Here is a 27,504-nt window from a genome sequence, read left to right on the forward strand (position 1 = left end):
GGTGCCTCGGGGTATCTGCAAGGGTGACGAGTCCCGGTGCGTGTGTGTCTGAGCTGGACCGGAAGCTCCCCGAGGGCAGGAATACCTGTTTTATTCGCGGCGCTACCCAGCGGCTGCACATAGTAAGCGCTCAATAAATACTTGTTAAATGAACAAATGTCTGCGTGTTGGAGCGTTTACCCTACAGAATGGCCTCCGAGGAAAGGGCGCACGAGCGGCCATCCGAAGAGCCCCAGACCCGGAGGGGCGAGCGACTCCCGGCGCCCCTGCTCCTCCCAGCGCCCCTTCCCCTGCTCTCCGCCCCAATGTCCTTGGGGTTGAGGAACGGCCGCAGAAACGAAGAGCTGGGCGGGGGAGTCCGGAGACTCGGACCCGGAGCCGAGACCGAAAGACAGGCAGAGGGAGGGCTCGGGAGCGCCAAGTGGGAACTACAGGAAGGAAAAGAAAGAGGGAAGAGGAGCGAGGAGCCAGCGAGCGAAAAGCTCCCTACCAAGCCAGGCTTTGTTCCCTGAACCTAAGACTTTACCCGGCGGCGGGCGGCGGGCGGCGGGCGGGCCGGGAGCGAGCAGGCGGAGGCGCGCGGCCATGGCTGCCGCGGCCGGGCAGGGGGGCCGGGAGGGCGGCGCGTGAGCGGGCGGCGCGGGGCGGGCGCCCGCGATGTGCCACTCGGCGCCTCCCCCGCCGGGCCCGGGCTGCTAGGCGGCTGGGCGGCCCTCGTAGCTGGGCGCGCGGCGCGGAGGGGGCGAACCCGGCGCGCGACTCTCATTGTTGGGGGGCGGGGGGGCCCGTCGGGGCATGAGGGCGAGAGCACGGCGGGGGGGGCGGCCAGACCGAGCGAGCGAGGAGGAGGAGGAGGAGGAGGAGGACGCCGAGGAGGAGGAAGGAGGAGGCAAAGAAAAGGAGCGGCGGCGGCGGCGGCGGAGGAGGAGGAGGGAGCGAGGAGGCGCGCGGCCCCCCGCTCCCTCCCTCCCCCCCTGACCCCCGACCCCCGCCGGCCGGCCCCCCGCCCCAGCCCCGGAGGGAGCTCATGGGAGTATGAAGGAGATGGTAGGAGGCTGCTGCGTATGTTCGGACGAGAGGGGCTGGGCCGAGAACCCGCTGGTCTACTGTGATGGGCACGCGTGCAGCGTGGCTGTCCACCAAGGTACAGGGGTGGCCCGCGGGGGGCGGCGGGACCCCGGGGGCGGCGCGCGCAGGGCGCCCTCGGCCGCGCCCTCCGGAGACCTCCCGGGGCTCGGGCGCCCCTCCCCCACCCCACCTGAAGGGAAGGGAGGCGTCGGGGGGCTCCCCCCGCCCTGTCCTGGAGGACCGGGTCAGGCATTGTTTTCTCGCCTATTGTTCCAGTCCCGCGCCCCCCACCCCAAGTTGAGGGAGTTTGGAGACAGTCGGGGGCAGTGAGCACACTCCCCGCGCCCGGAACCGCCGCTGTCCGGGCTGTTGCGGGAATGTTTACCTACGAGGTGTCCCCTCCTGCCGGGTTATTTTGGTCCCGGCTCCCGGAGGGAGAGGTCAAGGGGGAGTCACCCCCCCTCCCGCTTCCGGATGCTGGGAGGAGCGTATGGGGAAGGGAGGAGAAGGGTCCCAGGGGAGTGGGGACTCCTAAAATCCTCCCGGGAAGCGCTTCGGAAGGGAGAGAGGTTGTGCAAGGGGCCGGGATCGACAGGAGGGAGGTTTGGAGTTTCCCCCGGCAGCACATGGTTCGGGAGTTAACTCCTTGAGGAATCTTGCCGAGGGCGCAGGCTGGCATCTCCCGCCCGCCTGGCACAGCGGCGGCCCCCCTCCTTCCCGGGGCAGCCCTTAAGGCAGGCGCTGTCGGCTCTTGCCGCCGCTCTCCTATAGGTTACCTGTACTGCACCTACCCCCAGCCTTGACTTTTGACCTGCCCTATTATAGTGAGAGGCAGAAGATGAGGTCCTTGGACCCCCAACTTTTCGCCTCTTCTTTTACTGGCCCTTTAAGACACCCCCCCCCCCCTAACAACACAAACGTGTTCGCCTATGGTAATGTTGTCCCTCTAGTTTTCTCTATTCCGGGTGATCTCCAGCAGAAACTGGGAAACAGGTCCAGAAAGGAGGGTCTTCTAGACTAGAGTTTAAGGTCAAGGGCTCAGACTTCCTGCCCCTACTTGGAGTGCTCGGTTCTGTGGCTGAAGGCTGTCCTGTGCGCTGTTGGGCATTCTTTGTGGTCCTGCTGGCCAGTTAGTGACCCCCAGAGAGAGGAGCAGCCCCCCCTACTGGAACTGGCTGTAGTCCTTTAGAGTCACCCCCTCCCCCCGCCCCCTTTCTCTGGTAAAAGCCACTGATGACAAATTTGCTCTGTGACTCTCCTCCCCCACCCCCAGCTTGCTATGGCATCGTCCAGGTGCCCACAGGACCCTGGTTCTGCCGGAAATGCGAATCTCAGGAGCGAGCAGCCAGGGTGGTGAGTTGGAGACTCCCCTCCCCCTCCCACCCATACACCTGAGCATCTCCCCTGATTACGCTGAGACTGGGGTGGGACTGTCACACCGGACTTCCTGTTTCCTGCACACCTATCGCCTACCCCATCTCGCCCTCAGCTCATTACTCACTCTGCCCTGCCTCAGGCAGGGGGCCTTTTATTTTTGTTTGCTTGCTTGTCTGAACTTTTTATTATGGAAAGTTTCCAACCTGTACCAAAGCAGCAGGAATAGTCTAAGGAACCCTATGTTCCCAACACCCACCGTCAACAGCTACCGGCTCATGGCCAATCCTGTTTGCTCTAGACCCCAGCTCATTCCCCCCTAGACAGCTGATCATTTCCTCCCGGGGCCCTCTGCGCTTGGAGGCAGGTCAGCAGGTCCCCACCCCTTTTGAAAAGGCCCTCTCCTCAATCCTTGTGCCTCCTTGCATTGGCAGAGGTGTGAGCTGTGCCCACACAAAGACGGGGCATTGAAGAGGACTGACAATGGAGGTGAGGGGGGGGGGCCTGAGCTCCAGGGCTCATCTGCTGAGGTCAGCAAGGCCCCCTGAGCAGGGTCTGGGAAGGCAGGGGGACAGACATGTGTGTCTGTATGGGGGGTGCTGGATTTCCCTTTCCTGGCTGGCACTGGAATCTGATGGGAAGGCCATGGAGGAGGGGACTGCCTGCAGTGTGGGGCTGTGAGGGGTCCGGTCTCGGGCTTGCCTGAGGCCTGCCCCCCACTGCCCCAGGTTGGGCCCACGTGGTGTGTGCCCTCTACATCCCTGAGGTGCAGTTTGCCAACGTGCTCACCATGGAGCCCATCGTGCTGCAGTATGTGCCTCATGATCGCTTCAACAAGGTCAGCGGCCCCGCCATGCCCTCCTGCTCGTCCCCTCCCTAGCTGGGTCCCTCCACCTCTCCCTTCATCCCCTGTAACTTGATTCTGTCCAACAGACACTTTCAGGGAACTCAGGAAGTGAGTAGGCACCTTTCAGTCATACTCTGGAATTCAAGCCCTGCCAGGGGGTAGACCTTAGCGAGGAGTCACCGAGCGCTGAGTGGGTGTCAGATCCGGGGCAAGGTACCACCAGGCACGCAGTGTTCAGTACCGATCAAAACAGACGCGCTCCCTCCCCCACGAAACCCACACTTATGTGGGAAGACTGTAAACATCAATAAACAGGCAAATAACGTAAATGCCGTTTGTGATAAGTGCTGTGAAGAAAACAAGGTACTGAAATAAAGAATACCTCATCGGGGGCTTTCTTTAATAAAGTGGTAAAGGAAAGAGACAGACATTGAGGCTAAGACCAGGAGGCAGCCTGGGGGAGGGTGGGGGGTATCCCAGGTTCAAGTCAGAGGCGAGAATAAGCTCACCAGTGAGCAAGGCAGACGCAGGCCCCAAGGACTGTGCTCAGCCACATGGCTATGCACATTAAATTAAGTCCTATTTAAAGTTCAGGTCCTCGGCCACTTTTCAAGTGCCCATGTGGTTCATGGCTACTGTATCGGACAGTGCAGCATAGAACATTTCCATCATCACAGAAAGTTCTGCCGGATAGCACTAACCTAGGGTACCGGGGAAAGGATGGAATTGAGGGGTCCCGTAGGTGGGAGGGAGAGGGGACGAGTGAGCTGTGTCCTGCAGACATGTTACATCTGCGAGGAGCAGGGCCGCGAGAGCAAGGCGGCCTCGGGAGCCTGCATGACCTGTAACCGCCATGGATGTCGACAAGCTTTCCATGTCACCTGGTGAGACCCCTCCCTGCCCCTCGCCTCCCACTCGGGGGTTCTCTGGGATCCCCGGCCAGCTGTAGCAACCCCCTCCGAGGTTTGCCGTGACGGCCACCCAGTGGGCTGGTCCTAGCTGCTGTCTCTTTGGTGATCATGGCAGTGCTTCCCTTGGATGGCCTTGGCTTTGCCCCAGTGGGGGTCCAGGAGGGTAGACGGTCAGAGGCTGGCCTGGTTTGTGGCCACACCCTTCTCAGGCTGACCTCTCTCGGTTAGCGCCCAAATGGCAGGCCTGCTGTGTGAGGAAGAGGTGCTGGAGGTTGACAATGTCAAGTACTGCGGCTACTGCAAATACCACTTCAGCAAGATGGTGAGTCTCATCTGCCAGGGCACGAATGGGTCAATCAGCCACGGTTTAGAGGGTGTGGGCTCTGGGCCAAGCTGGTGCCTGCTGCTGAGAAGACAGAGATGGAAGGAACTCATCCCTGCCCTTGAGGAACTCTTCATTGAAGGAAGAGTAAATTAAAGTAGAGCCTGAGGGGTGTGAATCAGAGTTAAAACCTAGCAGTCTGTCCGGAAGACAGAGCTCTCCTGTTAGTCTGGGAGGCTTCAAAGAAGAGGTAGCACAGAAGCTAACGGAGGCGGGAACAATAAGAGCCGACATGTGGGGGTGGGGGCTTACTGCGCCCCGGCCTCTGTACTAAGTTCTTTACATGTATTATTATTATTATTATTTTAAATATATTTTATTGATTTTTTACAGAGAAGAAGGGAGAGAGATAGAGAGTTAGAAACATCGATGAGAGAGAAACATCAATCAGCTGCCTCCTGCATGTCTCCTACTGGGGATGTGCCCGCAACCCAGGTACATGCCCTCGACCGGAATCGAACCTGGGACCTTTCAGTCCGCAGGCCAACGCTCTATCCACTGAGCCAAACCGGTTTCGGCTGTATTATTATTATTATTATTTTAAATATATTTTATTGATATTTATAGAGAGGAAGGGAGAGGGATAGAGAGTTAGAAACATCGATGAGAGAGAAACGTCGATCAGCTGCCTCCTGCACACTCCCCACTGGGGATGTGCCCGAAACCAAGGTACATGCCCTTGACCGGAATTGAACCTAGGACCCTTGAGTCCGCAGGCCGATGCTCTATCCACTGAGCCAAACTGGTTAGGGCTACATGTATTATTTTGTATGATCCTTCCAACGACCCTAAGAACTAGATGTACTATATTTTCCCATTTTACAGATGAGTAAACTAAGGCCCACTGAGGTTATATAACTTACCTTACAGCATGTATGGGGTCAAACAGACAGTCTGATTTGAAACTGGTATGGGCCATGTCCTGAGAGGAGAAAGAACTTTGTGAGCAGCAGAACAGGGAGTTTGGTGGGGACAGAGCAGGCGATGAGGCAAAAAAAAAAAAAAAATCTCAGGCAGGGCCAGAGCTGGGCTTCAGGGAGCCATGGAGAGGCTAGAGAAGGGGTACTATCTCATGTTTGTTGGAAAGACCTGTGTGTTCCAGAAGCTGTGGGTGTCCTGGAGAGGTAGGCTGTGGCCAGACTAGAATTGCAGCTTGGACCTCACCCCCAGGCCACAGGCTTGTAAGGCTGCTTGTAAGCGGGAGGGTAACATGATCAGATTTGTTTGTTAGGGAAGATTACTCTGGCAGGCACCAGGAAGCTGGATCCAAAGGGCTGAGGCTGGCGGCTAGGAGACAGCTGCACAAGGGGGGGATGGAGGGATGAGGCTGGACTCTAGAACATTTCTAGGTAGACTTGCCTCTGTGTGGGGGCAGCTGAGGAGGAGTGGAGGGTGGCAGTTAAGATCCAGGCTCTCAGTGCTGGGTGGATGGGCTTGAGCACCTGGGGATGTTATGAACAGGCTTGTGTAGGGTTAGCATCTGCCCTGGTCTACCCCAGACAGTCCCAGTTTGTGCCTATTGCCCTGGTGTAATCATTAATAGTTCCCACTTTAAATTTCAACCGTGTCCTGATTTGGATCATAAGTTACATGGTCACCTTGGTTTCAGGGTTTGATGATGACTTAGGACAAGGTAGGGAGGTCGGTTTGGTTTATAGGAGGTGCCAAGTGGGAATGTTTAGGTTTGGTGGCTGTCCGACACCCCGGCAGGGTGGTAATGCCAATCCCAGGTGTATAAGGCTGGGGCTGGGATCCCCAGGTGCCTATCAGGGTCGGGAGGGTCAAGGTGTGAAGGGAAGCATGAATGGGAGAGCCTTAAGAGCTGCATGGTAGTAAGATCGGTGCCCGGGGGAGCGACTGGGTCAGACGAGGTCTGAATTAGTCCTTGGGTTTGGCAATTGGGAGGCAGTGGGTGACCTTAGAGGGAGCAGCTGCAAGTCAGGGACAGGCGAAGCCATCACACTGGGCCTGGGGCGTCTGTTAGCAGTGAAGGAAGGAAGGAGCAGGCCCTGGCTGGGGGAGAGGCAGCATGAGGGTTATTTGGGCTTTTGCTGTGGATGCTGACTTCCCCCTTCTTCAGGGTAGCAGTCCTGGGACAGAAGGAACCACTGTGTTTGGTGGAGGGGGAAGGGCTAGGAACAAGGGAGAAGGGAGAAGGCTGATGGCCGGGGTGAAGTGTCTGGAGGGAAGGATGGGGGGTGGAGTGTAGAGGAGCAGGGTTCCCACAAGGGTCCCCCATACATCCTCTACCCCAAGAAAGGAGGCTGAGATGGGCCAAGAGGACACTGGAAAGAGGTGGGTGGAGAGCAAGCACCTGGGCCCCAGTCCTACCTCCAGCATGCCTTGCTGTAGCCTGGCCTCTTCTGGGCCTCCGTTGTTAGATCTGTGCGCTGGACACCCTGGGGAAGCTCTAAGGCAGCGGTTCTCAACCTGTGGGTCGCGACCCCTTTGGGGGTCGAACGGCCCTTTCACAGGGGTCACCTAAGACCATAGGAAAACACATATATAATTACATATTGTTTTTGTGATTAACCACTATGCTTTAATTATGTTCAACTTGTAACAATGAAATTGGGGGTCACCACAACATGAGGAGCTGTATTAAAGGGTCGCGGCATGAGGAAGGTTGAGAACCACTGCTCTAAGGAGTGCCCTTCGTTGAGCAGAGCATCATTGAAAACACAAGGTCCTCTTAGGGACAGGCAGGCCAGGGGAAGGGGCCCCCAGGGTCACTTGACCTTAGGAACCTTTTTCTAAGCTAATGAGAGGAGAGTTCGGCAACTCCTCTCCATTCCCTCCCCAGAAGACTTCCCGGCACACCAGCGGGGGAGGCGGAGGCGCAGCGGCAGCAGGAGGAGGCAGCGGCACAGGGGGCGGTGGCAGTGGCTTCATCGCTGGCCGGAGAAGCCGGTCAGCCTCCCCATCCACCCAGCAGGAGAAGCACCCTTCCCACCACGAAAGGGCACAGAAGAAGGTAAAAGTCTTCTCCCTCTACCTGTCCTGCTACATTCACAAACTCAGACCTCTTTCAAGAAGCCCCCACAAGGTGCCCCACGGCCAAGGAGCCTGCCCCCTTCCCTCCTCTGAGGCCACTGAGGGCAGGGAGGGGGCTGCGGAAGTGACCCGTGTGGATCACAGAGGGCGAGGTGAGGGCCGGCTTCCCTGGGGCCCTCGTGTTTGTGTGGTTCTTCCAGTGGCCTCCCCATGACACGACAGTGTCCTGACAGCCCCCAGTACATGGCCCTGCACACATCTCCACAGTCTAGCCTGGTGTCAGCCCAGTTTGTAAGTGTACATGCCTGCGTCCCCTTGTGCCTCCTGTCACAGTGTGCCTGGCTCCCATCCCTCTGCACAGCTCCGTGTCCCTGGTGGACACCCTTGCAGGTGCGTGCTCACGTGTGTGGTGCTCTGTGTCACGCGTGATCATGGGACAGGCTATTTTTAGCAGGCAGAATGGACGAGGGGCTGTTGGCTCTCAGAGGAACCTGCCTGAGCCACTCCTGTCCAGCCAAAGTCCCCCAGTCCCACCAGAGGGGGAGGTGACACCCACAAAGCCCGTCCCGGGGAGGGGTCCACTGTCCACATGCACATGTCATCTTCACCCCAAATGCCCCCCCAGCACCAATATCTGCTCACCTGTCCTTCCCCAGAGTCGAAAGGACAAGGAACGCCTTAAACAGAAGCACAAGAAGAGGCCTGACTCACCCTCCAGCATCCTCACCCCACCCGTGGTCCCCGCTGCTGACAAGGTACTGCTGCCCACAGCCCAGAGGGATGGCCACAGCAGCGGGAGGCGGGCAGGGTGTGAGGGGTCAGGGTGAGCCAGGGACCTGGGCACCCCCACAGCTTCAGGTTAATGTGCCTCTGCTCCCCACCTCAACCCCCTCTCCCTCTACTCCTCAGCCCCACCAATCATTTACCATCAGGAGGGTAGGGGTGGGTGGGGAGCACCACCCCTACCTGCTGGCTGCCAGATGTTCACATCTGCCTCTGTCCAGACACTGAGCCTCAGCCCTGGGCTCTTGTCTGTGGATACACACTCGGTTTTCCAATTCTCCAAGCTCTGGAGCCTGTTCTCCAGAGATACGTAGAGAGGACCCCATCTCTCTCAGCCCCCTCCCCCTGCACCTCTTCTCCCTGTCAGGAAGAAGGCCACAGCCTGTGACCTGTGCATGCTGGAGGGACTGAAAGTGTAGCCCCTGGCAGGTCCCTGACAACACCCCGAATCCCCACCCCCCTCATCTCACCTTCCAAGGTGGGGCATGGTATGTCAGGCCCACCCCCCTCATCTCACCTTCAAGGCGGGGCATGGTATGTCAGGCCTGTCTCCAGAAATGGGCAACATCAGGATAAGCAAATAGCAGGCCCTTCCCCGAGGCCAGGGCGTCCCTAATCCAAGCCAGAGCAGCCCTCTCTGCCCCTCCTGCCAGCCTGCCCTCCCCAGGGAAGGTGAAAGGGGCCTGGAGAAACTGCTTCCTCCTGTGGCCAGTATTGCTCCATCCACTCCCACTGCCGAGGGAGGTTGGCAGAGCTCTGGGCATCTTATTAGCAGGAGGCTCAGGTATCAGGTTTCTAGGGGGATGTTGCTGTGGCAACTACCCCAGTAACCCTCTCCCTGCCCTGCTTTCCAGGACTCACCTGGAACAGCTTGTCGGTCTCTGCCCTGTGCCCTTTTCCCTGGGGCCTGCAGACAGGTAGAAAGAGAGGGCAGAGATCTGGGAGTAGCCCCCAGTGGCTGGGTAGTCCCTTGGACATGTTGGAGCACTCTGCTCATCCCCTCCACCCGCCCCAGCATTGCCGCTGCCCCTCCCCCACCCCCTCGCCTCCCTTGCTCTCAGAACCACATCTGGCTCCCTTCAGAACTCCAGCTGTTGAAAAGAACAAAGAAGAAGAGACACGGGCTCCCCCCAGGGAGGGCAGCACAGGGTGGCTCTCATTCCCCCATCCATCCTCCCCCTGGCATTTGTGGGTTTAGCAGAGGTTCACGAATATCTGGTCTCCGCCGGGAGGAGAAGCGCCATCCCTGGGGATGGCGGTAACACGACGCTCTAACTCAGCCGCCACATGCCAGCCTCTCTCCTAGAACGGGGATCTGCAGGGTGTACAGGGATTCGCTTGTTTAATCCTCAAAATAGTCCAATTTTATTAACCCCATTTCATAAATGGAGAAACTGAGGTACAGAGAGGTTAAGTAATTTGCCTCAAAGTGCACAGCTAGGTAGTGATGGAGTCGAGATTTGAACGCATGCAGCCTGACTTGAAGGCCTGTACTCTTACCCACCACAGTCAGTCTCTGCAGTATATTCCTAGCAGCCACAGCCATCAGAATCATCATTATTGACCCGCGGTATGTACTAGTATCTGGCATTATGTTCCTCATAACTCTCCAAACAGGCGTAATTAGCCCCGTAAGGACACTGAAGCTCAGAGAGGTGGCGAGACCATGCAACATAAACAGGGCAGTAAATGCAGACAGAGCCCATTCTCCTCCCACCCCTGCCCTGCCACCCTCAGAGAGGTTACGGGGGGGGGGGGGCGGGGGGGACAGAAATGGGGACAGTGTATTTCAGTTATAGGGTGGCAACTGTAGGCGTGGCTGCCGTGGGTACACAGTGTCCTGGAAATAGGAGGACGGCGTGGCTTATTCCACCCCAGGAGTCCAGGGTGGCTTCATGGAAGAGTGGACTTCCAAGCTGGATTTTGAGGGAGGAGAAGTTTTCCAGGAGGAGTAACAGGCTCTCCTGGCAGAGGGCTCCGCACTGCAAGCGCAGGTTGTCTAGGAAAGGCACAGAGTGGCCAGGGAGTAGGGTGTCAGCCAGGTGGCGGCAGCTTGGGGAGACCAAGGAGGGAATGGTGGTGACTGGAGGGCCCACAGATGCGGCCGGGCCCTCACCGCTTCCCAACACAAGTCCAGCAAGTATTTCTTGAATGAATGAGTGAGTGAATGAATGAATGAATGAACGAACAAATGAGTGTATTAGTACAGACTTTGAGACTGTTTTCGTCTCCTACCTGAGGTGAAGGACAGACAGCTTCTTGGGTTCAGAACGCTCAGCTCTCCTCACACCCACAAGTTCCACTGCTGCTTCCCCATCTTCCTGGTCTAGGGACTCCCGGCACCATCTCTCTACCCGGAATCCTTCTTGAAGCTAATTCTGGACTCTCCCAGGAAAGCCCAGGTCCTGCGTGCTCCTGCTCCACTCCCAAGTCAGGGTGAACCCAGGCCCAGGCGGTTGGTCTCAAGCCTTCCTCTCTCCTCCCCTCTTTAGGCCTCCTCCTCCCACCATGAGGCCAGCACTCAGGAGACCTCTGAGAGCAACAGGGACTCAAAGGGGAAAAAGTCTTCCAGCCATAGCCTGAGTCACAAGGGGAAGAAGATGAGCAGTGGGAAAGGTGTGAGCAGTTTCACCTCCGCCTCCTCCTCCTCTTCCTCCTCCTCCTCTTCCTCCTCTGGGGGGCCCTTCCAGCCTGCAGGTGAGTGTGGGCAGGTGAGCCTCCTGGAGGAGGCTGGGAATGGGACAGCCTTTGGCCCTGAGCTTCTGTAGCAAGGGCCTTTGCATATTAGTTTGCATCTCATTTTTTTGTGTGTTTTTTTTAATCCTCACCCGAGGACATTTTTCCCATTGATTTTTAGAGAGAGTGGAAGGGAGGGGGAGAGACAGAGAGAGAGAAACATCAATGTGAGAGAGACACATGGATTGGTTGCCTCCCGCACGGACCCCCCACCACCAGCGCTGGGGATCAAGCCTGCAACTGAGGCACATGCCTGGAATCGAACCCGGACCCTTTAGTCCATACTCCAACACTCTATCCACTGACCCAAACCGGCTAGGGCTCTCTTTTGCTTCTTAAATTGGTTCAGGTTAAAGATGGGGGGATCCCCACCAAATTATACTTCTCCAAACCCTTCCCTTTTGAGCTGGAACTCTCCTCTCCTCCCACTTTATGGTAAGTGGGGGAGGGAGGGCACTCATCCTGGACACAGAGATAGTGGCAGAGCTGGGACAGGACACCAGGCTTCCCCATCCCCTGACCAGAGCTCTCCCACTAGTGCATCTTGGGAGTGGGAGGGAGTGAGGGATCTGGGATGCAGCTGTAATTCTGTTTTCCTTCTGTGCAGTTTCGTCCCTGCAGAGCTCCCCTGACTTCTCCGCCTTCCCCAAGCTGGAGCAGCCAGAGGAGGACAAGTGCTCCAAGCCCGCAGCCCCCACCCCTTCAGCTCCCCCCTCTCCCGCAGCTCCTGAGCCCCCCAAGACTGACCTCTTTGAGCAGAAGGTGGTCTTCTCTAGCTTTGGGCCCATCATGCGCTTCTCCACCACCACCCCCAGCTCAGGCCGGGCCCGGGCCCCGTCCCCTGGAGACTATAAGTCTCCTCACCTCTCAGGGTCTGGGACCTCAGCAGGCACCCACAAGCGGATGCCCACACTGAGTGCTGCCCCTGCGCCCGCTGAAGAGACCCCTGAGACAGGCGTGAAGGAGAAGAAGCACAAAGCCAGCAAGAGGAGCCGACATGGGCCAGGCCGTCCCAAGGGCAGCCGGAATGAGGAGGGTGTCGGGGCCCCAGCTGCTCCCTCCCTGCCTGGTGCCCAACTGGCTGGCTTTACCGCCACTGCTGCCTCACCCTTCTCAGGAGGTTCCCTGGTCAGCTCCGGCCTGGGTGGTCTGGCCTCCCGCACCTTTGGGCCTTCCGGAAGCCTGCCCAGCCTGAGCCTGGAGTCCCCCCTGCTAGGGGCAGGTCAGTGACCCTGTGGGATGGTGGGCATTGAGGGCCCAGCCCGTCTAGCGATGGAACAGGGATAAGCACGTAGTTAGGAGGGAATGTGATTAAACTGCTCCGAAGGACGGAGATACAGGATGGAAGTGATAGTCACCTCTGAGACACTCCTCCATACCCACCTTCTGCATGGTTGTGGCAGGAGAGATTGTGTTGGCTTGTCAGCAGGACATAAAAAGTTTGGTTGGGGTGTTAGAATAGCTGGGAATTCCCCAGGCCCGGGCAGGGCAGTCCAATAAGCAGTCATGTCGAGCAGATACCACCCAGCGACAAGGGACATCTGTGCACGGAGGTTAGACTGGTGCCAGGCCCAGGGACTGTTCTCCTTGGGGAGGGGCTTGGTGACTATCGGCTTCCCGCTGTGTCCTTGTGCCCGCAGGCATCTACACCAGTAATAAGGACCCCATCTCCCACGGTGGTGGAATGCTGCGGGCTGTCTGCAGCACCCCCCTCTCTTCCAGCCTGCTGGGGCCCCCTGGGACCTCTGCCTTGCCCCGCCTCAGCCGCTCCCCATTCACCAGCACCCTCCCTTCCTCTTCTGCTTCTATCTCCACCACTCAGGTGAGGACTTACCCCTGGGCTCCTCCATCCCTGGGCAGGGAAGCGGATGTAGCAGGGGGGTGGGTGCAGGGCGGGGGGGGGGGGGGGACAGGTTGCTAAAGACCCCAGCCCGCCATGGGAACTTAAGATATTGGGCTTGATCCCCAGAACGTCTCCCGGTCTCTGGCCCTCTCTCCTCCCCAGCACACCCCGTCCCCTCCACCCCGTAAGCACAGTCCTGCCCTAGATCTGAGAATAACCACCAGGCTGGACTCTACCTCCTTCCCCTCAGGTGTTTTCTCTGGCTGGCTCTACCTTCAGCCTCCCTTCTACCCACATCTTTGGAACCCCCATGGGTGTCGTTAACCCCCTCCTTACCCAAGCCGAGAGCAGCCACACAGGTATGTGAGCCTCCGACCCCATCCCCCTTCTTCCCAAAGGCCTGAGGGGCACCCATCACCTGCATGTCTCGCCCCCCCCACCCCCCAAAAAAGATGGGAGGGCTTCCTGGCTGCCCCCTCCCTCTGGCCATTGCCCACTTTGCAAAAAATATTTTCACACACAGGGTACACTTTCAGGTTAAAACCTACTGAGGGGTTGGGACAGGACAGGAAAGAATTACTGCTCCATCTCACGGGAGAAGGGCAGAGAGATTAATGCTCAAGGTAGTGGAAGTCAGGAAATTCTGGGCCCCTGACTCTAACCCCAGTTCTCTTAGCGCCGAAGGCGTAGCTCCCAGCTGACCTCATAGGGAGCCTTTGGGTTCAGCTGGCCTCAAAGAGAGTCTTTGGGATCAGCCGTCAGCTGGGCAACCTGCCCTCCGGGTGTGTAGGAGTTAAAGGGGCGGGTCACAGGCGCCCCACCCTCTCCCTTGAGAGTCAACCCAGCCCCGGAGAGCTGATTGGTGCAGACACACCACCTGGCCAGTCAGGGGGCGGGGCCTACCACCCCGCCACCAGTTCAGGTAGGCCTTCTTAAAGAGACCGGACCCAGAATTAAAGACGTGACACGAAAAAAAAAAAAAAAAAAAAGACGTGACACGGTGGGGTGGCACACCCCTCCCCCCCAACCAATAGGAATTCTGTGTCCCAACCAAGGGTTTTGCCACCTAATTTGTGAGTTTATGAATATAAAAAGTCCTACAAAACCTAACAGCTACAGTTACTAAGGGCTTCCTGCATGCAGCTTAACACTTCACATTTATTTGCCTTGTTTGTAAACCTCATGACAATCACTTCGGAGGTTAGTTGCAAGCCCAAGTTCACAGAGCAAATATCAGGTCCAAGTTCGACCCAGGACTTAGACCCAAAATCTCTACAGCGTTAAGCGTCCAGGGAAGAGGTGTGAAAGCAGCCGGGCAGAGGGAGCCTTTCTGCCTGGAGAAGGGAAGAGACAGACCCATGGCTTTACCTCCCACGGGGCCGCTTCCAGGCCAGGGCTCCCAGCGCCTTCGGAGCTGGAACTGGGGTGGGGCGGTCCCGGGGAGGGGTCTGCCGTCAGGTGCCAGATCCCATGCCCCTTCCCCGCGGGGACCGAGCGGCCTGCGGCACCCTTTCCCCCGCTGACCCCCGCCTCCCTCCTCCTTCCCAGAGCCAGACCTGGAGGACTGCAGCTTCCGGTGTCGGGGGACCTCCCCTCAGGAGAGTCTGTCTTCCATGTGAGGGAGGGGGCGGGGCTGGAGGGGCACCCCGGGAGGAGGGGCGGGGGAGCGGGCACCAGAAGAGGGGGGTTCAGACGCGGATGACGGGAACCCCTGGGGAGGGGAGGGAAGGGGAGGCCGGAGCGGGAGGTAAGCCTGAGCCCGGTGTCCCCTTCTGACCCAGGTCCCCCATCAGCAGCCTCCCCGCACTCTTCGACCAGACGGCGTCCGCACCCTGCGGGGGCGGCCAGTTAGACCCAGCGGCCCCCGGGACGACGAACATGGAGCAGCTGCTGGAAAAGCAGGGCGACGGCGAGGCCGGCGTCAACAGTGAGGAGGGGACTCAGGGCTGGGACACCTGCCCCGGGATCCCTAGATCCGGTCGACCCTCTCCCCGAAGTTCCCAAACGCCTTTCAGGTTCTGCCCCAGCCCTAACTCTTGCCAACCTCAGCCTCACCTTCAGCCCCTTCTCGGCCCTGCACCCGGCGCCGCAGCCTCTGCACCCGCCTCCGGCCCTCCCGGGCTCCTGGCCACTCCCTGTGAGCCCCGAGTTCCCGCCCGCCCCTCGCCTCCCAACCACCGGGCCTCGAACCCAGCCTCAGGCCCCGCCTGCGGTCCTCACACCTGCGGTTCCCCAGTCCCGCCTCTCCGAGCTCACCTGAGGCCCTCTCTAGCCCACGCCTTCCTTTCTAGGTCCGGTTCCGAGTCCCTCCGCAGGCCCCGCCCCCGCCCCGTCCCCGTCCCATGGCCACGCCCCCGGCCCTCTGGCCACGCCCCCGGCCCTCGCCCCGCCCCCTCAGGCGCTCGGTCCTCTCTCCGCAGTCGTGGAGATGCTGAAGGCGCTGCACGCGCTGCAGAAGGAGAACCAGCGGCTCCAGGAGCAGATCCTGAGCCTGACGGCCAAGAAGGAGCGGCTGCAGGTTCTCAACGTGCAGCTCTCTGTGCCCTTCCCCGCCCTGCCTGCCGTCCTGCCCGCCGCCAACGGCCCTGTCGCTGGGCCCTATGGCCTGCCTCCCCAAGGTAAGGGGCCAGCCCGCGAGTGGGGGCCTATGCCGGGCGGCGGGCACTAGCTCCGATTTCAGGCCTGACCGCCTTCCCTGATCCCCCCACCCCCACCCCTCAGCCGGCAGCAGCGATTCCTTGAGCACCAGCAAGAGCCCTCCCGGGAAGAACAGTCTGGGCCTGGACAACTCGCTGTCCACGTCTTCGGAGGTGGGCACCGGTGGACACCGGGAAGGGCCTCCTGGTCCCACTTCCACCCTGCAGCCATTGGAGGTTGAACAATGGAGTGATTGGCAGAGCAATGAGTTGATTGATCCTTCATTAGATAAGTCATAATTACGAGCTTTCTACTTAATGCCAGGCACTGGCAAAGCAATTAGTGAGCAAAACGGACGAGGTCCTGCTCCTGAAGATAGGCTAAATCCAAGAAAACAGTCCATAATTACAAGCCGGGGAAAGATGCTAAAATGGAAATGATTTGAGGGCTGTGAGGAAGAATGGGGCTTGGGGTTCTTCTGTAGATCTACGGTGGGCAGGGAGGCCTCTGTGAGAAGGGTTTGTGACGGGTTCGTGACAGTGCCTCCCACAAAGAATTCCTGTGTGATTGGCGGTGGTTGGGGAAGCAGTGACTCGTTATGTTGTGGTGATTATTGCAATCAAGCAAACTAGTTTCTTGTTCTCTCTGCCATTTACTGTGTGACTTGGGCAGTAATAATCACCATAATAACTAACATTAACTGCATATATGCCCTTTGTCATGTCCGGTGCTGAGGTTTTTAAAGCATCGGTTTGTTTCGTCTTCTCTGTGGGATAGGTACTCATGGAATAGGTACTATGTTACCCCCATGTAATGAATGAGCAAACTGAGGCAGAGAAGCCACCTGAGCCATTGAATTGGGGACATAGGGTTTGAACCTGAGCCTGTCACCCTAGCTGTCTACACACTTCCTTAGTCTAAGAGTGTAGAGGGAAGAACGAGATAGTGCAGGTCAAGCACTGAACCCCGAGTCTGGCATACTAGACTCTCACCACCAAGGACGGTGGCTGCTGGAGCCCAGGCAGTGGCCTGTAAACATGATTTGTGAAGACATTTAGGATTCTTACCCTTCAACCCTGGGCCTTGCTTCTTCCTCCTGGGTGGCTCTGCCTGGGGGTGAGGTGGGGGTGGCTGTGCTCTCTCAGAATGTTGGCGGGTGCTGGGCTGGGGGCCAGAAATGTCACGCTGGCCCCCTGCCCCTCTGACCCCTCCCTTCCCCCTCCCTCCCCAGGACCCACACTCAGGCTGCCCCAGCCGCAGCAGCTCGTCGCTGTCCTTCCACAGCACGCCCCCACCGCTGCCCCTGCTCCAGCAGAGCCCTGCTACCCTGCCCCTGGCCCTGCCTGGGGCCCCTGCCCCGCTCCCAGCCCAGCCACAGAATGGGCTGGGCCGAGCACCTGGGGCAGCGGGGCTGGGGGCTATGCCCATGGCTGAGGGGCTGTTGGGGGGGCTGGCGGGCAGCGGGGCCCTGCCCCTCAATGGGCTCCTGGGGGGGTTGAATGGGGCTGCTGCCCCCAACCCTGCAGGCTTGAGCCAGGCTGGTGGGGCCCCCGCGCTGCAGCTGCCAGGTTGTCTCAACAGGTGAGGGAAAGCTTAGCCTGGGGAAGGGAATGGGGAGGCTGGCTATTGGGAGGGACTCCCCCCAAACACCCAAGGTCCCCCAAAGGGGAGAGTGTCCTCCAACCATACAGAATTTAGTCACCTCTTGGCCCCAGGGACTCCCTAGATGTTAGTTGTGAGCGCCCTTTGGATGGCAACTTTCTAGGACAAAGCTGTCTCTTTCTTGTACCCCAGTCTAGGTTTTCCTTCTGGGGAAATTCCATCTAACTCGCCTCCCGCTGCACTCTCTGAGCTCAGTCTCTCTCTCTCTAGTCTAAAGTCGCACATCCCTGCCTCTCTCCACCTGGGTCTGAGGGAGTCTGGGAACTCATGGGAGGGGGTGTTTCCCTGTCCCTCCCCATGGTCTGTATTTTGTCCCCCTGCCTCAGCCTAACGGAGCAGCAGAGACACCTCCTGCAGCAGCAAGAGCAGCAGCTCCAGCAGCTCCAGCAGCTCCTCGCCTCCCCACAGCTGACCCCGGTAAGGCCCTCCTTTCCCAGGCCCTTCCCCCACCCCCCCACCCCAGCTCTGCTAGAGGGGCCCATGGCAGAGGGTCTGGGGAGGGAGAACAGCTCCAGGCTGGGCTGAGAGTGCACCTGTGGGACGGGAGCATCCTCTATGAGAGCAGGTCCTCAGTTATTGAGCATTTCCAATCCCGGCCCCCAGGATCTTCAGGGGGCACCTCAGAGTGCGTGTGGAGAGGTGGCTGAGCAGGTGGCACCCTCAACCAGAGCAGCCCCTTTTGGGTCTGCCTTGTATGTTGGGCTCTGCCACGGTTTCCTTTCAAAAAGGAGGGAGCTGGAACTATATAAACAATAGTCATTTTCACATAAACATTAGAAAGAGACACAAGAAACCAATTCAACTGGTTATAAGGGCCAGATGGGAACGGGTAGGAGCAAGATTTCCTAAGATAAACCATGATATACAGTGGGGCCTTGACTTACGAGTGTCCCGACTAACAAGTTTTTCGAGATACGAACCGTCTCTCGGCCGATTTTTTGCTTTGAGTTGCGAGCTAAAATTCGGGTTACGAGCCAGCTTCAGATACCCCACCGCTAGTTGGCGCAGCGAACGTCACAGTGAACGCCACAATATCAGCCCAGCATCACCTGTCTCACTCGTTCACTTTAAGATTTGACATACGAGTAATTTGAGTTACGAGCTCCGTCACGGAACAAATTAAACTCGTAAGTCAAGGCCCCACTGTATTGTTTTGGTTTTCCGAATACTTGAAAATGCTTTGCATTCTCAAAGCAAAAATAAATGAATCTCACATTTAAAAAAGCAAACAAAAAAGAGGGGGAGTTGAACACTATTGACCTAGTTTAATGTTTCTCAGGTTGGGGTCGTACCACCCCTGGGGCATTTGTTGTTGTCCTGGTGACTGAGGAACTGACTTGAGCGGGGCGGGGCCAGGGATGTTGAACACCCTGTGCTTGGCCAGCAGTGCCCCACTTGACCAACACTGACGGTGTGCAACCACTTTCTTGTCCAGATGGGGAGACTGAGGCCCAGAGTGGGGAGTCAGAGACAAGAGAACCTTGACCATCTCCTGCCTCCACTGTGAGGGGATGGGGCCTGGGCCTAGCAGGGCAAGGTGGCCTCGGGAACCACTGGCCCATGAGCGATCTGGCCTGCTTGCAGGAACACCAGACCGTTGTCTACCAGATGATCCAGCAGATCCAGCAGAAGCGGGAGCTGCAGCGGCTGCAGATGGCCGGGGGCTCTCAGCTGCCCATGGCCAGCCTGCTGGCCGGAAGCTCTGCCCCCCTGCTGTCTGCGGGCACTCCTGGCCTGCTGCCCGCAGCATCTGCCCCACCCCTGCTGCCCGCAGGAGCCCTGGTGGCTCCCTCCCTCGGCAACAACACAAGTCTCATGGCCGCAGCAGCTGCGGCCGCAGCAGCAGTAGCAGCAGCAGGCGGCCCTCCAGTCCTGACGGCTCAGACCAACCCCTTCCTCAGCCTGTCGGGGGCGGACAGCAGCGGCAGTGGCCCCAAAGGAGGGGTGAGTAAGGGCTGTGGGGCTGTCCTGTCTTCCTGCTCTGGGACAGGCAGCATCAGCAGGTCCATCAGGAGGAGGAGGAAGTGACCCCGAGGTCAGCAAAGCACTCTGCTCCAGACCCCAGGGCCTCTGCAGGCACGTGGGCTCCCTCCTGCAGAGCCAAGAAAGATGCGCTCTGAGCATGCGCTAATACTAAAAGGACCAATTAGGAAGCAGCATTCCTCTGGGAAGACCAATTAGAAAAGGCCATTTCCTCTCTCAGTAGAAAGAGAGGATGCTCTGGGTGGACCTTTCTGGAAATGCCCCCTTATGCCACTCTGAGGGCATAAAGACAGCATGGGTGCTGGCTTTGGCTGGAGCATGCCGGCCTAGCCAGGCACCCTTGTGCAGAGCACACTCCCCTTCTCCCTCCCCCCCCCCCCCCCCCCCGCACCCTCCTCCACACACACACACAACACGTTGTTGACTTTGATGTATACCCATCAGAGCCCAGGTCAGGAACTTGAGCTGGGCTCCCTCCCTGCACCTTTCAAAAGCTTTCTTAACCCAAAGAGCTGTTCTCAGCTGGGTGTTAGGACCAGACACCTCCCAAACCCCCAGCCTCCCTTCCTCTCTTTCCAGACCGCTGACAAAGGAGCCTCAGCCAACCAGGAAAAAGGCTAAATCCATCCACACCCCTCCTGACCCCCAAAGTGGAGGGGGCAATCCTGGCTTGAGGGGGTCCTAGCCTGGAGCAGGCGCCTGCGCCCAGATCCTGGAGAGTCCCAGCCCAGAGCACGTGCTGAGACCTGGGGAGTGTGGGGTGCGCCTGGTGCTGAGGACTGAGACGGGAGGGGAGCTCCTTCTCTCTGGCCCCTTTCCCCTCTGCAGAGACCCTTTGTGAGGGGCTCAGAGGGAGGACGGGCTCCAAGCTGACCTAGGAGCCCCTCTCAGCAAACCTGTTGAGGTCCTTCGGGGAGCACAGTGGGCCACGGCATAAGTGGGGGGTTGGTCGGACCCACCACATAAAATGGATCAGCACTTGATGGGACAGGTCCTGGGCCTGCCCCTGCGCAGAAATCTGTTAAGGAAGAAGGGGTGGCCCAACTGTACCTGCAGTTCTTCCCAACTTGGGCAGATGGCAGGAGGGACCCCTTAGACTGTTTTTCACCTGTCTTCTTCCCCTGTCTCCCCCCCTTCCCCCCCCCAACAAGGGTCACAAGCTGAGCTTGTAAAAGCCCACAGACTAGGAGGCTGAGGAAGGGGTAGGGTGGCCTCAAACTCAGCCCAAGCCTCCCCACCTCTGGGGGAGCCCAATGATGGGTTGGGGGGCGGAAACCCAGCCCCCTGGGTGCCCTGCCCCTTTTTGCACTATTGGATATTGGATTTAGGAGTGCCGAGGGTGGGGAGATGGAGTTAGCTGCGTGTGTGTGCGTGTGCGTGTGTGTGTGTGCGTGTGTGTACGTCTGTCTCCCCCGACCTGGGGCAGCTGAGGACAGGGATAGGAGCAGTGCTCAGAAGGGGGGCTCCCAGCTCTTGTTTGCACCCTCGCCAACTTTGGTCCCTTTCTGGGGCATGCGTGGTTAACAAAAATCAGAACAGTACTCCAATATTGGAGAGTAACTGGGGGCTGAGGGCTTTGAATCAGGGTAAATCCTGCCTTCCCTTCCCCAGATCCCTCATGGTCTTAGTGCCCCCTCAGAGCTCCCCTCCCTCCACTAGAGTTGGTCCTGCTTCCCTGGCACAAGGGGAGCCCCAGGGATTGGGGGACAGAGCAAGGGAGGGTCAAGTGCCACTTCCTTTTGTGAAGACCTCCCTCCCAGAACTAGCCAGCCTACTTCCTGCACCAGACCGCCACCTCCACCAACCAGGGGAGACTCACGCTTAAGCTGACCTACAACTGTCCCTTCACCCACCAGCTGTTTTCCCTCGGGGTATAGTGGGCAATGCTTAGATTCTCACCTGACAGAGTCCCCCCTGCCCAGAGCCTTTGGTGGCAAAGGCCTAGGAGCCCGTGGGACAGCCAGGAGAGGGGCAAGGTTGAAGCCTGTGTCTGTTTCAGTTGCACTGGGGTTGGAGCCAGGAGAAGGCATTTCCAGCTTTCCCTGATGCTCATGTCTTGTCAGTCTCTTTGCATGTGTGGATGTGTGTGCGTGCGTGCGTGCGTGTGTGTGTGTGTGTGTGTGTGTATGTTCCTGTTTGGGTTTTTGTTGTTGGTTTTTTTTTTTTAATAAAGAAAAGAAGATGTGTATATTTTTGGCAATGACAGAAACGTAGTGCAGATATATTTTTGCCTGTGCTGCTCAACTGGTTTTTTTCTGATACTGAAAATAATATTAATATTACTGTTGATAAGACTTTGTAATATGTTAGGGAGCTGATAATGGAGGGGGTGGGTGGGAATCCTTCCAAGGCAATTTCTTAGGCCCTTGCAAGGGCTTGGGGGGAGGGGTGGCAGTTGTGATGACCTCAGAAATACTCACTTTTTATTAATGCTAAATATCAGGAAGAAATGATAGAATTCAGCATTGTGTTAATCTTCATCTGTTAAGCTATCTAACTCCCTGCCCCCAAATCACTGAGAAGAAAAACAACTTTTTCAGAGATTCTTAGAAGAGTTGTTCATTCACACCCACGCCCTTGCGGAAGGCCAGCCCACTGAGAGCTGAAGTCCACTTCTGTTCTGGATGGCGAGGGACAAATCCACCCAAGGCTGCTGTGGGGGAGAGGTCCCCATGATTTAGTGCACTGGAACCAAGACCTCCTCCCCCCTCCCGCACCCGGGAGTCTGGGGTTCTCACCTCCGAGAGTCTGTGTTTTCCAGCTTTCCCCAGGCGGGCGCAGCAGTGGGTAGTCAGGTTAGGTTTGAAGATGGGACCTGGGCTGGGTATGGACTGGTGCCGTCCCCCCCCCCCCCCGCCCCCCCCCCTGATTTGGGATGGGAAGGGGCCAGAGAAGAGAGGTGGTACCTTTTCATCCTTTAGGGAGCTTTATCATAAGAAAGGCCTAGATATCTTCAGGAAGGAGCAGGGTCCCAATGTGAGTGTGGTGGGGGGATGGTTATACTGACCTAGCCTCAGTCCTCTTTCCAGGGAATTTGGATGGGGAGTGGGAAGGGGTGCAGGTTTGTAGAGCACTCTGTCTGGGGGGGGCGGGAAGGATGTGGTTTGCAGGGCGGCGGAAGTGGAGTTTGAAAATGCATGCAGGAGCTTGTGTGTCATCACCCTCAGCGTGGAGATGCGAGTGGGGTGTGCATGCAGAGCCGCTGTCTGGCTTTGGGGTCACAGCTGGCGCATGAGTGTCAGGACTGGAAGGGACCTGTCTTTAGGGGTCATTTGAGCCAGATCCTCACTTCAAAGGTGATACCTCCAAGCCCAGGAGGGGCTGGGGCTCTGGCAGAGCCAGGACCAGCCCTCAGGACACTGGCCTCCTGGTCCCCCCATCTCCCCCTCCACTGCACCACCTCCACGAGGCTTCCTGGCCGTCCTTGTATATGTGATGTACGGTGTGAGTGCAGGGCTGTGCCGGGGGTGGGGGCGGTTATCTATGTAGCACTGACTGTCTTAGCTCAGAGCTGATGGATCCTCTCCACGGACAATGACACTTTAAACGTTGCTTTTAAAAAGATTTTCCTGTGTGCGCGTTTTTTCCCTCGGGCTCACGGTCTACTGCTCCCTCCAGGTGGCTTTACCTTGAGGCTGATGAGAGCGCCCCAGCATTCCTGTTCTGAGTTCCTGGGGAGTACTCCTAGGAAGAACCCAGACACGAGGGGCCAGCTCTGAGGAAGGGCGATCTTCTCCACACCTCTCTTTCCCGAGCTAGAAATGCAGACACGTTTTCAAAGGCACAGCCTCTTCCCGCCAGCTTCCAGCATCTTCCTTGGTGTGCGGTAGGCCAGTTAGGGCTAGGCAGCTTTCCCATTCTCCTTTATCCCAGCGTACTTTCCTGGGGAGAGGTGTCCGGTGGGATTTAAGTCACTTCAGTTGGGCAGCTGGGACCCAGCACCCTGACCCCTACAGTCACACCCACCAGACTACACGTGTCTAGCTCTTGACCACTCTGACTGATCTACTGAGAAGTTGGGGACTGAGGGGCGCCTTCATTGCCCTCTGTTTGCTTCCTCCAGCCCAACGTGGGACTTGGGTGGCAGGACCCCAGACGCCAACCTAGACCTCCCCACCCCCATTCCATCCCGGCCTGTCTCCGCGTAGCAGCCCCTTCCTAGGGAGCGGGAAGGGGACGCCATGGTTTGCAAACCCAGGCCTCCTTTTTCATTCTTTCTAAAACCTCCTTTATATTCTCACCCCAAAAGGCAACGCCCCCTCCCCCCAACACCCGCCACCTCCAAGCCTGGAATTGTGCATAACCTGGATCTTGTATCTTTGTATAACGGATGTTATTTGTACGAAGGGCAGTTCGTAAACAGCACTTGTTCTTTTAATAAAAGAATGTTTTACAAAAAAAAAAAAAAATCCCTCCAAAGAGACCCTGCTTTGTCTGGCTTTACTGAAGGGAAAGGGAGGTGCCTGCCAACTGTGGGAGCCTGGGGAGGGGGGGCATGTCTAGTACAGTCTTCAAGCACGAGAATAACAGTTCACCAGACTGCACAACACCAGGACTGCACCGTGAACATTCACATACCTGCGCCCACCCACGAGGATGTGATGCGTAGGCCGGGCTGGTGGAATCTTAAAAACAAGCTCCCTAGGTGTGCCCGCCCCGCGCTCCTAGAAACACTGCCAGACTCTGCAGGAGAAACGGCTCCCGGGAGGGTACGGCCCCCCGCCCGCGGGTGGGGTGGCAGTGGGGGTGGGGGGGTGGGCTGGGAGCGCACGCGGGGAAACGAAAGGCGATGCGCCGCGGGTCACTCCGCAGACCTGCGGGTACCAAAGAGGGCGCGGGGACGGGGCCCGCGGAGGCTGCCGGACGGGCCTCGGCTTGGCCTCCCGCGGTTGGGGCGGCACCGGACCGCGCGGACCTCCGGCCCCCACCCGCGCGGAATCCCGCGGCGTCTTCCGGCCGAGGCGGGGCCGGGCGGGCGGAGGCGGGAGTGAGCGGAAAGGTGACCCGGAGCGGGGCGGAGCCCGAGCGGCGTGGCTGCGAGCCCCAGCATGGGTGGCATGGGCGCGCTCCTGCGACCAGGGGCCTGGGTGAGCATCCCCCGCGCTGCCCGGCGCCGCCCGCCCCTCCTCTCCGCGCCGATGCCCCCCCAGCCCCGCCCGCCCCTCCTCTCCGCGCCGATGCCCCCCCCAGCCCCGCCCGTCCCTCCTCTCCGCGCCGATGCCCCCCCCAATCCCCGCCCGCCTGCCCCACGGCTGCGCGGCCCCGAAGTCCCCGCGTCGCCGCGCCGTGCAGCCCTCCCGAGCGCCTGCCGCGGGCCAGCACCGCCCCAGCGGCTCTCCTTCCTGTCCTGTGATCCCATTCTCTTACCCTCGCGCTTCTCTTCCACCCAGAAGCGGTCATCTCTTCCTTCCCAGATGACTCCTCTCCGGACGCCCTCCGCTTCCCATTGACTTTTTTTTTCTGTTTCCAAATCACGGTATTGTGATGACTGCGCGCCTTGCAGAAGCTGAACCAGAGGCGTGACATCTCCTCCTGGCTGGTAAGTGTCGCCCCCCCCCCCCCCCCCCCGTTTCCCCTTCTCTCTGCCCAAGTTCCCCAGGCCCCCCAGGTAGAGACCAGCGAAGGGAACCTGGAAGGGTCAGCCCTTCTTTCTAGGCTCCAGCCTGCAGTTGCCTTGCCGGTAGCCACCTCCTGATGACTCAGGGGAGGCAGGCTGGACCAGAGGGCACAGGGCAGGGAGCCAGCGATGCCTGATAAACCAAGCCCCAGGTGCCGTTGGCCGGCTTAGGCTGGCAGGATCCCCGCCCTCCCCTCCCTAGCACCAGGTGGAGCCAGGGTTTTGAGAGAAAGCAGCTGGGTCTCCAAACCTGCATGCCTATCTGGAGCTCGGGGTACTTAGTGTGTCTTTGGGAGGGGGGTAGGCGGGGTTGGGGGGGGCAGGAATGTCCTTGCTGGGTGTCATCCCAGAGGAAGCCTGCCACAAGCCAGGCCAGTGGATACCGGCCGCCATAGGACTAAAGTGCTTCCAGGACCTGGGCTGACCCCAAGCCCCTCATCTTCCCTGCCACAGGCCAAATGGTTCCCCAAAGCCCCAGCCAAGCCTGTGGTGGCCCTGAAAACACCCATCAAGGTGGAGCTAGTGGCAGGGAAAACCTACAGGTGGTGTGTGTGTGGCCGCAGCAAGAAGCAGGTGAGAGACCCTACCCCCTCCCATTGGTGAGAGACCGTACCCCCTCCCATTGACATCCGACACCCCTGGCTGGGAAAGCAGGGTGTGTCTGAGAGCTCCCTCTCAAGAAAAAAAATACTCAGGCTGGCGCACCCATAGCCTGAGCTCTGTCTGTATCAACCCTTTGAGATGAGTCCAGAGATACAGAAACTCAGTCACACAGCCAGGCGGGTGGAACCCAGGGTTCTGGTTTCTGTGGTTTTAAATCTCATTTATTTATTTTTATTTTAGATTTTAAAAATCTTTATTGTTGAAAGTATTGCATGTTCCATCCCCCCCACACACACACATTGACCTCTTCTAGCCCCCCCCTCCCTCCCCAGGGTTCTGGACTTTGCTTCTGGTGCTCCCGTCTCAGAGGCTCATGCCAGGCTCTGTTCTGAGCAGAGGGGCTTGCCTGTCTCTCTCTCTCTCTCCTTGCTCCTAAGAAGCATCTGGGCCAAAGGTTCCCAGCCTGGGACCCCATCTTGGGAAGACTGCCCAGTTTCGCTGCCCCCCAGTGCCCCTTCCCAGTCTTCTGAAAACCCTTCCCTTTCTGTTTATCTGACTTTCCTGGTTGCCGGCGGGCTGCAGCCTGGCTGCCTGCTCCCTTCGGCCCGGGAGCCTTTCATCCGGCGGGAACCTGCTCCGTATTCTCAGCCTCCAGGGCCCCTTTCCTCCCGGTGCTGAGCTCTGAGCTGTGTTTCTCCATCAGTGTGGCCTGGTGTCAGCAGCCCTGCTGGGCCACTGATCGATTTGGAGCAGGTCCTCATGAGGGGAGAGCAGGGCTAAGGGAACTTCAGCTGGAGAGTGGCTGGCTTCCTCCGACCCTACCCTGACCCCAAAGTCAAGAGGCCCACGAACAGCAAGTCGCAGCACCTCCACGGGCCTCGGTTTCCGTGACCCGGTTCTGCTCGAGCCCCTGCTGGGATGGACAGGGGCTCGGATGGACGAGGAGTACATGCTGGCACCAGGCAGCCAGTTCACTACAGGACACCCCCTTCCCCCCTGGTACACCCACTCCATGTAATACGCCCAGTTGTTTCCTGGAGCCAAAATACTGATCCCCCAGTCTGCCTTAAAGCCCTGTGATGCATGCAGGCTCTCTCCAACCCCGTTTTTACCAGGATGGGAAAAGACATGAATTTCATGAGGCAGTGGAGACTGGGCCATTAAAAACAAAAAACAAACTATTGGTGTAAAACCTAAGGCCCATTTCACCTTGGAAATTCTGTCCTTGTGCCCTGGAGACGAATGCTGTAATGACTCAAACTTACTGAACACTTACTGTATGCAAAGTGCATAATAAATGATTATGATTTCCTTAGGACAACTCAACTCTTATCCTCACAGTACAAATGAGAGGTAAACTAGTGTCACTCGGGAGCGGGAGCCCTAACCACGGTGCCCTGCTCCTCCCAGACCTGCCCACCCCACAGGTGGGGCCAGCGCTCTTAACTTCTCTTTCCCTCCCCAGCCCTTCTGTGACGGCTCCCACTTCTTCCAACGCACTGGCCTCTCCCCGCTCAAGTTCAAAGCCCAGGAGACCCGAATGGTGGCCCTGTGTACTTGCAAGGCCACTCAGAAGCCCCCGTACTGCGATGGCACCCACAGGAGCGAGAGGGTGCAGAAGGCAGAAGTGGGCTCCCCACTCTGAGGGTGGCTGCTCATCAGCCCCAGGCCTCTCTGACAGGCACCCCCTTTGTGGGGAAGGACAGGGCGTGCCGAGCCAAGAAGTGATCATCCAGGGACCCCAGTACCCAGCTGGTTTATAAAGGACTTACTCCCATAGCCTGAAGTCTCTAACCTGGGGCAGCCAGGAACAGGTCCCTGGATTAGCACCTGCTGGTGGAGAAGGTGGCATTAAACAAGCCTGCCCATCCAGAATGGTATTCTTGTGGTCACTGGGGGGGGCATGGGTCATACCCCCGCTCTGGCTCCTAACCCTGGTCTGGGGGTACCAGATGGGCCACAGGAGAGAGGCCATTCTGGTTTATTCCATATGGTTTATTCCAAGGCATGCTGAGCCTAGAGACGAGAGGTACGAGGAGGCCAGGGGACCCACCCATCCTCTCC

The 27,504-nt window shown here is 58.4% G+C and overlaps 1 protein-coding gene and 1 long non-coding RNA gene across 15 annotated transcripts; one reads left to right on the forward strand and one right to left on the reverse strand.

Annotated features, from left to right (window-relative positions):
* Positions 1–797: 797 nt before the first annotated feature.
* LOC132218920 (protein AF-17) lies at positions 798–27,315 on the forward strand. Of its 13 annotated transcripts, XM_059670816.1 has the most exons (23): positions 798–1,144; positions 2,342–2,421; positions 2,877–2,931; positions 3,171–3,280; positions 4,070–4,173; positions 4,429–4,522; positions 7,386–7,556; positions 8,233–8,331; positions 10,852–11,056; positions 11,703–12,317; positions 12,736–12,917; positions 13,189–13,297; positions 14,487–14,553; positions 14,720–14,865; positions 15,359–15,556; positions 15,660–15,748; positions 16,807–17,156; positions 17,564–17,654; positions 18,822–19,181; positions 24,724–24,759; positions 25,291–25,410; positions 26,757–26,793; positions 26,906–27,049. In XM_059670816.1, exons 1-23 carry the CDS (start codon positions 1,036–1,038, stop codon positions 26,914–26,916), a joined length of 3,438 nt encoding a protein of 1,145 aa, XP_059526799.1. In that variant the 5' UTR covers positions 798–1,035; the 3' UTR covers positions 26,917–27,049. The 13 variants fall into 13 exon arrangements, with proteins under 13 accessions (XP_059526799.1, XP_059526803.1, XP_059526801.1 ...); XM_059670812.1 differs by lacking the exon at positions 26,757–26,793 and having other exon boundaries at positions 806–1,144; positions 14,732–14,865; positions 26,906–27,315; XM_059670813.1 differs by lacking the exon at positions 26,757–26,793 and having other exon boundaries at positions 806–1,144; positions 14,735–14,865; positions 26,906–27,315.
* Positions 4,467–15,140, reverse strand: LOC132218922 (uncharacterized). Of its 2 annotated transcripts, none has more exons than XR_009449322.1 (4): positions 14,994–15,138; positions 6,914–7,063; positions 5,446–5,504; positions 4,467–4,603 (listed from the first exon to the last, which is right to left on the reverse strand). It is a non-coding gene; the product is annotated as an uncharacterized LOC132218922 (long non-coding RNA). The 2 variants fall into 2 exon arrangements; XR_009449323.1 differs by having other exon boundaries at positions 4,493–4,606; positions 14,994–15,140.
* Positions 27,316–27,504: the final 189 nt, after the last annotated feature.

The sequence above is a fragment of the Myotis daubentonii genome, chromosome 16 (assembly GCF_963259705.1).
Source record: "Myotis daubentonii chromosome 16, mMyoDau2.1, whole genome shotgun sequence".
Taxonomy (NCBI): domain Eukaryota; kingdom Metazoa; phylum Chordata; class Mammalia; order Chiroptera; family Vespertilionidae; genus Myotis; species Myotis daubentonii.

Coding starts and splice junctions, on each gene's coding strand:
- LOC132218920 (XM_059670809.1), top strand. CDS start 1,036: ATGAAGGAGATGGTAGGAGGCTGCTGCGTATGTTCGGACGAGAGGGGC. Junction 4,174..4,428: donor CAAGCTTTCCATGTCACCTG/GTGAGACCCCTC, acceptor TCTCTCGGTTAG/CGCCCAAATGGCAGGCCTGC. Junction 24,760..25,290: donor GTGACATCTCCTCCTGGCTG/GTAAGTGTCGCC, acceptor TCCCTGCCACAG/GCCAAATGGTTCCCCAAAGC.